The sequence below is a fragment of the Sphaeramia orbicularis genome, chromosome 7 (assembly GCF_902148855.1).
Source record: "Sphaeramia orbicularis chromosome 7, fSphaOr1.1, whole genome shotgun sequence".
NCBI classification, from domain to species: Eukaryota; Metazoa; Chordata; class Actinopteri; order Kurtiformes; family Apogonidae; genus Sphaeramia; species Sphaeramia orbicularis.
This window is the reverse complement of record NC_043963.1, coordinates 1,747,269-1,758,394: the sequence shown is the minus strand read 5'-3', so window position 1 is coordinate 1,758,394 and position 11,126 is coordinate 1,747,269. Positions and strand designations below refer to the sequence as shown.

At 41.1% G+C, this 11,126-nt stretch overlaps 1 protein-coding gene across 1 annotated transcript in view; it reads right to left on the bottom strand.

Annotated features, from left to right (window-relative positions):
- Positions 1–3,132: 3,132 nt before the first annotated feature.
- LOC115422275 (tyrosine-protein kinase SRK3-like) overlaps positions 3,133–11,126 on the bottom strand; it is a 22,297-nt gene continuing 14,303 nt past the window's right edge. Inside the window, 5 exon segments of the mRNA XM_030138524.1 lie at positions 3,133–3,385; positions 3,640–3,796; positions 4,776–4,957; positions 5,681–5,839; positions 6,192–6,339. Coding sequence (XP_029994384.1) covers positions 3,186–3,385; positions 3,640–3,796; positions 4,776–4,957; positions 5,681–5,839; positions 6,192–6,339 — 846 coding nt within the window. The 3' untranslated portion in view covers positions 3,133–3,185.

Sequence of the window (11,126 nt, the reverse complement as noted above, 5' to 3'; positions counted from 1 at the left end):
CATCTAAAACATGCAGGATACCGGCCCTCGAGGATCTGAGTTTCAGACCCCTGTTTTAGACACTACATCTTCCCATGTGGACTAAAGACTAAACTGAGCATGTGCAGAGTGAATTAGGGGAGTCCTAACTTGTTCCTGATTGGAGCAATTGCAAGTGTTACAACTGACCCGTGTTACAATTGTCCCCGGTCTCCCCTACAGGAAATACACTGGATCAGCGGAAAGATGACCATATCTGATCAACTTAGAGCTGGAGTTGGTCGATCAGCACAAATACAAATCAATGGGTTCAGACACTGTTACACTCCATGTTTAGAACTATTGGCCCCGCCTCCTGAACCTGGAAGGAGGTCCATATTTGGTCGTATATTTTTTTTTACAACAGGAGTCTATGGAAGTGTGGTAACTGTGTTTTCTACCACTCTGGGTAGGAGCCGTTCTTCCTACCGTCAGACCTGGATTGTTCACACACTGTGGCTGTAAATCAAACACTCGGACACGTTTCCAAACAATAGTTAAAATAGTTTATTGTTGAATCTTCGAGTCCAGACAAACCGACCCTGATTATGGCTCCAGTTTCCTGAACGTGGCGTCGCCTTCTACGAACGTCACACAAACACCACAGCTGCTTCCCTCACGTTTGTGTCGTATCGTAGAATAATGTGGCGTAGATCGGACCAGCGGTGTAGCTACGGCCGATCCAGGGTCAGTCTGCGGCGTACACCAAGGCACTGGACTGGGCCCGGGGCCTTTTCTAGAGGACAGAAGGACTGAATAAGGCCTGTCCTTCAGACCGTCACAACTAAAGCCACATCATCAAACAGCCGAACTCTGAACCACATGACTGGTGTGGTTTTCATCTGAGTACGACCGGAGCCTGGCAACAGTTACCGACACAAACACAACCAACACAATAAGCATCAAACTACTTTGGTTTTTGTCTTCTTGAATCTTTTGTTTTGTTGCATCTTTTCTATAATGTTCATCTTGTATGTTTTGCATCTTTTACACTTCGTTGCATCACTTTTGTTGCTCATGTTTGGTCATTTTTTGTGTCTTTTGTAGGGATGTAACGATTACTGGTATGATGATAAACTGCGGCAAAATCGCAGACGGTTAGTATTACTGTTTAAATTCTAATCATGATAACCGTTTGATTACCGCACTTTTCTGGAGAAAACTCCTATGTAAAGATCTGCTTTTATGTCAAATATTTGAGTATAGTTTTAATTTATTACAATTTGAATTTTCTATCCCTAATATTTGGAACCAATATTCACTTTTAAAGTCTTCGAAAAGGTTAGTTAAGCATCTGTGTGTTATTTATGCATTAAATTATATACATTTTTCAAATCGGATTTCATATATTTTTTGTGTTTTTTGTCCTTTTGTGTTTTTATAGTAGGTTAAAGTGAAAAAATAATAGACAGATGAGATAGATGAAGTTGTGCTGAAAAAACAGATCCCACACATGGGGATAGTAAACATTTGTTTCTATAGTATATAAAGGCCAAATCAGAAGGACTGAAAAACAGACAGAATAGACTCAGACCACTAAGGGTTAATATTGGAATGTTTCTGACACAGAAGGGACATTGTGCCAATTATTTTATTTATTTTTTCCAAAATACAACTTGGTTAAATTATTCAGTGTGTGTATTAGTACTTTTTGAACATTTTGAGCACAATTTCAATAATATCGCGATAATAATGATAACTGTGATAATTTTGGTCACAGTAACTGTGATATGAAATGTTCATATCGTTACATCCCTCGTCTTTTGCATCTTTTTTTTTTAATTAGTTGCGTCATTTTCGTCTCGTTGCGTTGCTTTTGTCTTGTTGCGTGTTTTGCATATTTTGTATCATTTTTCTTTTCGTTTCCACCTTATTCAAATAACTGACCTGGTTTCTCAAAGCTTTCCTCAACCTTTACACAAAATGATGATTTGACACTTACAGTGCTAATTATGGACGTGGTTCTGGTTCGATCTCTGCTTTTCCTTCGTTAAAGGTAGGGCTGTTAGAAAATATCAGTTCTGCAATTAATCACGATATTTCATTTCACAATGCTGTATCGATATTAAAAAGTACTATATCGATAGTTTTAGGTATTTATTCAAATGCAGATATTGTGGAGGTTCATTTTTGTTTTTTGGTTTTCTTTATTGTTTATATTTTATTTATTATTATTTAACACTGTTTTATTAAATAATGTTTATTTGATCCATCCTAAAAGCACTTTTTACTGTCTGAGAGGCAGATGGTAGTTCCTTTGTTGGGATTGAACTCAAATCCTGTTCTGATGTTAGTTTTAAACTAACAGAATCTGAACATTTGAACAGGATCTGAAACTGTAATGTCTGTGAAATATGATTTCAGTTTGAACACAGTTTGAACATTTTGTGATAGAACATTAGATCCTGTTACGATAAAAATAAAAATGTGTTTAGTATTTGTGCAGATTTCTGGTGTAATTCAATTCTTTAAGGAAATAATCATTAAAAAAAAAGAACAAACAAAAAAAAATGCCTTTTTAACAGTATCATGATATATCATCATACATTGTATCCTGATCCTAGTATTGTGATTTGTATCGTATCTCCAGATTCTTGCTCATACTCAGCCACAGTCACAGGCTGTTGTGTCAGACACACACATTACACTCACGTTTCATTTCCATGTTCGTTAATCACCTGGTTCCTGTAAACCTGCAGCTGCTGTTCAAGGGTTACAGTGACCGTCAGAAGTAGAATATGTTCATAGCTTAATGTGGGCGGCGGCGGTTGGACCATGTGGACGTTACCGTGACGACACTTCTTGATTATTGCACATAAGCTCATTGCTAGCGCCCCCTTCGCAGTCACCGGGTTGAATTCCTGAACCTGTGGTTGTAAAAGAGTGCAGATGGACACGGCCCAGAGTGTCCAGCGGTAATAAAATACTCCTATGTAGAAAGAACACAGACGAGTAGAAAAGGAACTGCGGCCCGCCGACGCACCGAGGCCGACTGAGGCGGACGGGTTGAACCCTTTCACTGATCTGCTGGAGGTTTTCTCCACAGTCTGAGAAGAACTGGTCCTTTGAGTCTCTTCTTCTTCTGGTCTGTGCTTTGACAGTTCAGTGTTTTTGAGTCCATGTACCCTGTCGTCCACTCACAGGAGGACGTGTCCCTCCTCCTCCTCCTACACCTCGATGGTCTTGTAGTAGATCTTGGCGTAGATGGCGTCCAGCTGGCTGTGGAGGGCGTGGAAGGACGGTCTCTTGGACGGCTCGGCTGTCCAACACTCCATCATGATGCGGTAGATGTTTGGAGGACAGCGGGTGGGACACGGCAGACGGAACCCAGAGGACAGCAGGTCCAACACCTCCTTATTACTTTTACCTGAAACAGGACAGAGGGGGACCTCAGTACAGACACGTGGACAGACTAGACCACATTAGACTAGACTAGACTAGATTAGGTAGAACTTTATTAATCCCCTCAGGCAGAGTCATTAATGTACACAGAGGAAACACAGTACAGACACAACTACAAAAACAGATACAAACATACAAAAGCAGACACACAGACCCGGGTGCAGTCTGTGGTTCTGAAGGTCAACTGGACCGGGTCGGTTCCAGCCGGATCACACCTACCTTCATACGGCATCTTTCCTCTGGACATCATCTCATACAACAACACGCCGAACGACCACACGTCTGATTTGACGGAGAAGCGCTGGTAGAGGGCGGCCTCCGGCGCCGTCCATCGCACCGGGATCTTTGTGTTTCGACTGGCGGTGTAGACGCTGTCCTGAAACGAGCGAAACAAGGGGAGGAGCTTCAGCTGACATGTACAGGGACAACACACCAAGCTGGTCCCAAAGACGTTCAAGAGAGTCAGGCATCAGGAAACTGGTACAAACTGGTGAAAAACTGGTACAAACTGGTAAAAACTGGTACAAACTGGTGCAAAACTGGTACAAACTGGTACAAACTGGTAAAAAAAACTGGTACAAAACTGGTACAAAACTGGTACAAACTAGTAAAAAACTGGTACAAACTGGTGCAAAACTGGTAAAAACTGGTACAAACTGGTAAAAAAACTGGTACAAAACTGGTAAAAACTGGTACAAACTGGTAAAAAAACTGGTACAAAACTGGTAAAAAAAACTGGTAAAAAAAAACTGGTACAAACTGGTAAAAAAAAACTGGTACAAACTGGTAAAAAAAACTGGTACAAACTGGTAAAAAAAAACCTGGTACAAACTGGTGCAAAACTGGTACAAACTGGTACAAACTGGTAAAAAAAACTGGTACAAAACTGGTAAAAACTGGTACAAACTGGTAAAAAAAACTGGTAAGAAAAAACTGGTACAAACTGGTAAAAAAAAACTGGTACAAACTGGTAAAAAAAAACTGGTACAAACTGGTAAAAAAAAAAACCTGGTACAAACTGGTGCAAAACTGGTACAAACTGGTACAAACTGGTAAAAAAAACTGGTACAAAACTGGTAAAAACTGGTACAAACTGGTAAAAAAAAACTGGTAAAAAAAACTGGTACAAACTGGTAAAAAAAAAACTGGTACAAACTGGTAAAAAAAACTGGTACAAACTGGTAAAAAAAACCTGGTACAAACTGGTGCAAAACTGGTAAAAACTGGTACAAACTGGTAAAAAAAACTGGTGCAAAACTGGTAAAAAAAACTGGTACAAACTGGTAAAAAACTGGTACAAACTAGTGCAAACTGGTAAAAAACTGGGCGGGACCAATGAGGCGCCCGGTCCTGACCTTGATGATCCGGGCCAGTCCGAAGTCGGCCACCTTACACACCAGGTCGTCTCCCACCAGGATATTTCTGGCGGCCAGGTCTCTGTGGACGATGTTGCGGTCCTCCAGGTAGGCCATGCCCTCGGCCACCTGACTGCCCATGTAGATGAGATGGGCCGACGTCAGCACCTGGGCCTCAGCCGCTACAACCAACACCACAACAGGAAGTTACTCAAACAACCATGGCTTTGACCAAAACAAAAAAGCACAAAACACCAGAGACCAAACACAGGAAACGTCAGAGCAGAGGGTCTGACCTCAGTTTAATATATATATATATATATATATATATATACATATATATATACACACATACATACAAGGGCTGTTCAATAAGTTCATGGCCTCACCCAGAACAGAACAACACAGACTGATAATTTATATTTTATTTTTCAACATAATCTCCATTTACAGCAATGCACTTGGTCCATCGATGTTCAAGCATCACTATCCCATCACGAAAGAATGTAACATCCTGTATTATAACAACCAGTATTTCTGGGTGAGGCCATGAACTTATTGAACAGCCCTCGTATATGAGTCTAATATATATATATATATATATATATATATATATATATATGAACATATAATCTGAGACTAATATATGTATAAATATATAATCTGTGAGTCTAATATATAATCTGTCTAATATTTGTGGTTTTACAGTATTCAGAAAAGACTAAACAAGAAGAAAAATGACCAAAAAAGGTAAGAAAAGAAAAGACACATTAGAAAAAACTGCAAAAACAAAAAGCAATGAAAACAGCACAACCTGTGGATTTAACACACACACAGAAATACACATGCACACACACACACACACTCACACTCACACTCACACTCACACTCACACTCACACTCACATGACAGGTAGGACTTGAGGCTGCCTTTGCTCATGAGCTCGGTGACGATGTAAACAGGTTCTCCTCTAGAACACATGGCCAAGAGCTGAATCAGCTTTGGATGATGGAGGTTCTTCAGAGCCTGGACCTCCTTCACAAACTCATCCTGCTTCGTGTCCTCTGAAGGAGGAGGAGGAGGAGGAGGAAGAGGAAGAGGAGGAGGAGGAAGAGGAGGAGGAGGAGGAGAAGTTTATCAAATGTCTTTGGGTTAGAACAGTTCCATGTACATGAACATGTATATTGTCTGTCTGTAGGTCCTCATTTGTCCAGGTCTTCACTCTTCTCTGTAGTTCTCAGTAGTTGTTCTCGGTAGTTCTTCTCTGTAGTTCTATGATGCCTGATAGGAGCTTCCATGTGGTGCTGAGGCAGGTTCTAGGTCAGTCTACCACTGCTCTGCTACTGGTTTTGTCATTTTAATGTTGTGTAAATTATGTTGTATTGTGTGTATGAGTTGTGTGTTGTTTGTTCGTACCTTGTTTCAGCATCTTAATGGCCACTTTGCGGTTCTCGGTCGTCCACGCCGCCTCCCACACCTCACCGAAGTGCCCCTCCCCCAACTTCCTGGTGAGTTTGAACTCTTCTCTGGGCCGTTCCCACGGCTCCATGTCGAACAGCTCCCTCTGCAGGACGACAGACACAGCAGGTTCAGTCCAATAAACTACTGGGTTCTGGTCCAATAAACCTCTACCCCCTACTACTACTACTACTACTACTACTACTACTACTACTACTACTACTACTACTACTACTACTACTACTACTACTACTACTACTGTCAGCCAGTCCCTCCCAGTGGAAACTAAAAGGGGCTCAGAGCTGATCCCTGATGCACACCCACCTCCACCCTTAATTCAGGTGTCATGTCTCAAACAACCTAAAATAATACATAAAAATATCAAATAAACTGATAAATAAATGAAGTGAGGTGAACTGTTCATGGTAACATCAGTGTGTGTGTGTGTGTGTGTGTGTGTGTGCAGAGCTACATGTCCTCCATGTTGGACTGAAAACTGTCAAAAACCACCATTTTCACCTTAGTTTCTGAACTGTATCATCTGTAAAATCTGTCCAGTGGAGACATAAACTAAACATAACTATATTAAAAAGATACAAAAAACAACACAAGAAGAAAACACAGAAAATGGAACCAGTGGTGCCAGGCACAACAAACCCCGCCTCTCGCACGTACTGTAGCTGGAAACAAAATGGACGTTTTACAGACATTTGAAATGTTGCCCATTATACGTAAATGGAAACAGAAGATTAAAAAAATTCATAAAAAATGTGAACTTTGACCTACTTTTCCCCAAATGTAATCACATCTATTCTGGATTAGTGATCATTTATAAACCTAATTAGGTCTGAATTCAACCAATAGATTTGCTGCTAAAGTGTAAACAAACAAACAAACAAAGAAACCGAACCAAAAACAAGACCCCTTCCCTCCCCTTTTGGGGGGGGGGGGGGCAACAAGACCAAAACAATGCAAAAAACACAAGGTGAAAACATTGTAAATAATGAACAACATAAAACTATAGCAAAATGAAAAAAACAAACAAAAACCCAAAAAATGGTTTTATTTGAAATAAAGACAAATATGTGATGAACAGAATAAGGCTTCTGTTTGCGTCCACTTCAGTCCTAAACTCCTGGTCCATTTTAATTGTTCAAAGTGTCCCGTTTCAGACTCAACGCAGCTTCATTTGCTCAGATTCGACGTCCATGAGTCGACTCTTCAGGTTGACTTTTACACCAAACATACGAACTGTACGATAATGGCGCAAACCATGCAGCTGCTCTGGATTCAAACTCCGAACATCGTGATTCATGGGTTTTACATTCACTCCTATGTCTGCAGGAAAATCTGCCGAGTCTGGGAAACACACTGACGAGTGTTAAAATAAAAAACAGCTGCTCAGTCGGATTAAATCCACAGTGAAGAAAAACTGAAAGTAAACACAGAGCATGTATTTGAAGCCTTTAGGTGACAGAGTTTGGGTTTTTAATATTCAATTTGGATATCAACATTTCCAAAACCTGTTTCATTCATGTTGCTTGTCGCAATATTGCAACTTTGGTGCTTAAAGGTGGGGGAGGAGATGTTTTCCACACCCCGATTACAACTAAATAATTAAATGCTCTAACACAAAAATAAAACATTTAGTCACCTGTGGAATGGACAGGACTGAAAAAAAAAAACTTCTAATCATTTAACCGACCCATTGAAATGATTGAATGCCAATATGTCTGTCAAACTCCACTGACATTTGTCCCTCCCCCCTCTTTTCATACCCCTCTACAAGCATGAATCGTGCATTCTCAGAGGTTTGGAGCAACTGGTACAGGAAACGAAGACAGAGCCAGAGCTTGGATATATTACTTATATTAGCTCTAGTTATATTAGCTATATTAGTTATATTAGCTATAGTTATATTAACTATATTAGCTATATTAGTTATATTAGCTGTATTAGGATGTAAAGTTAATCGGTAAACTGTTTAGTCACTAACATAAATCACTAGAAAATGTAATGTTCGTCAGATAGGTATGAACTGGGGCTGTTGGGAACAAGCATTGCACGTTCTGGTACTCTGGAGGCGTGGCTTCGGGGGGAAGTCTGAAGAAAGGGGTTTGGACTTCTGAAATGTGCATTTTGAAAATGTAGCTGCTTTAACTGTTTTTCCAGGACCTCCAACCCCACCTTTAAAGGGTTAACAGTCTGCACCACAGCAGCCTGGATGTGGTCTGAGGGTTCAGCACTGGACAGCTCCTGGGCCCCAGGGCCTGATGGGGGATTAGAGTGGGACCCTGACCACCATGTCCCCCCTGGGCTGGTCTGTCCCTGTCTGTCAGCAGTGTGTGGACCACAGGAAGGGTTTTCACAAACACTGTTAACCCTATAGGCACCGGAGTGGTTTTGTTTATTTGTTAAATTTTGATTTCAACTTTTCAAAAGTCTGTTTCAGTCACTTATGTTGCTTGTTGCGATATTGCGACTTCAGCCTCCTCGTCTGCTCCTACTCCAACACAAATACACGAAACATGTCGTTACAGTCGAAGTTGGTTTTGTTCTGGTTGTTTTACTTCATGAAAACTCTTATGGAAGGACGTCTGAGAAACCAAAAAAAGACGATCAAAGAAGAACAAGACGAGGACAGAGATGAAGATGACAAACCAGAAGACAATGAATAAGAGGAAGACGATGAAGACGATGGAGAGGATGACGAACCAGATGATGATACAAATGACAAAGATGATGTTGAAGATGAAGGAAACAAAACCACGACCAGAAAAAACAAAAAAAAACAAAAAAAAAAAAAAACTAAACCAAGATAAAATGAATATAAATGTCCACACTAATCAGCTGATCAGAGTCTGGATTCAACCGACTCCATATGTAAAGTGTCATGAGATAACTTTTGTTAGGATTTGGCGCTATATAAATAAAATTTGATTGATTTCAAGTGTCTCAGATTGTTTCGTCATTGGTGAATTTAAATTCTGATGATTATTCCATCTCTGGTTCAAATACGTCAAGTTCGCGTTTCTATAAATTCACCTCATAATTAATCTGAACATTAATGACCTGTTTTATTTTTATTTCAGCAAAGAAACAAATGAAACAAAGGTTGTGCAGAAGTTTTCCTTTATTGTCAATAATGCGATGCTATTGACAAAGAGCTTCAATAAAAAAACTGAAATGAACAAATCAGTGAAATCAATAATAAATGAACTTAAAAACAACAATCAAACATGAATCACAGATGAATAAAGTACGAAAAAAAAATCAACTCCGTTACAAAAACAATGTTCATGCAGTGATAAAACTATTAATTAAATACATAAATGAAGATGAAACCAAAACAGTTCAACAACCGACAAAAGTTCAAATAAACATTAAAACCATTGAAATTCAAAGGACGTTGAAGAAACAGGATGTTTTCATTGAATATATGAAAAGAGGTTTGAGCCCAAAGAGGTTTGAGAGTTTCAGGTTTTTTCTCCTGAATGTTAATGATGACGTGGTTTTTCTGGAATAAACTATTTTGTTGATGTGCGTCACGTGTTTGATTAAAAACCCAAACGGATCCAGTCTGAGAAAAACCACCAGATGAGACGGACGAGGACACGGAAAGACGACGACATCATGAAAAAAAACCAAACATCTAGAAAACAGACCCTTTTCTAAGACCCTCCCACTTACTGCCATTGTCCAATCCTATGTTAGCGATGGTAACCGGGCGCAGGGGGCGGGATTTAAGGACACACCCCCTCCCAAGGCTGTGCGGAGTTCTCCACACCCATGACTGTGGCCCCTCCCACCCCATAAAGACCATCTTCAAGTTCGCAGATGACACCACAGTGATAGGCCTCGTCTCAGGAGGAGACAACCTGTTAGACAAGGAGGTCCTCATCAACTTCAGGGGGACCAGGGTGGATCCCGCCCCCCTCTACAGGGGTTCTTATAATTGAGGATCTTTCCTGGACCACAAACACCAAAGGTCTGATAAAGACGGACCAGCAGAACCTTGACTTTCAGAGACTGGTCATGAAAAACAGACCTACTGTTGGTCCAGAAGTCAGAGTGTTCATGAGGTCTGACACCCTCAGGTGGACCAAGGTGGGCCAGGTGGACCAAGGCGGATCGGGTGAACCCTCAGGTGGATCAAAGTGGACCCTCAGGCGGACCCTCAGGCGGACCCTCAGGCAGACCCTCAGGCAGACCCTCAGGCGGACCCTCAGGCGGACCCTCAGGCAGACCCTCAGGCAGACCCTCAGGCAGACCCTCAGGCAGACCCTTAAGTGGACTCTGCAGGTCCATACAGACCCATCCTCGGGGACAGTTCCATCCCATGGTCCATCAGAAGGACACACATGAACGACCACATGACAAACTCCGTCCACAGTCGACTGTAGAGACAGAGCGATAAAAAACTGACCGACCGCCGACTGACCAGTCACAGCTCAGACCTTCGTTACCATGGTAACAAGGTGGACAACATGGGTCCTCATCTGTGGCTCGTTGGTGATTCAATGACGATCGAGAACAGAAGTCGGTCCTTTTGGTTTCAGAAATGCATGTCAGTGTCTCGGACCGCTTTGATTGACATGTCGAATGTGACAGCTTGACAGACACAGCAACAGTAACCAAGGGGGCGGGACTTAGCAAAGGGTCATGTGTTGATTCCGAGAAAAAATGATTTCAAGCGTCTTGATTTAGCAATATAAATTAAAATGTTCCCATCGTCTGAATCACAGAACCTGAGATGGGCTCCAACAGGTTTGTTTCTGTGTTCATGTGTTTCTGTTCGTACACGCGTTAGTTTTACGTGTTTCTGTTCGTACATGTGTTAGTTTTACATGTTTCTGTTCGTACACATGCTAGTTTCTGTATCGTTTCTGTTCG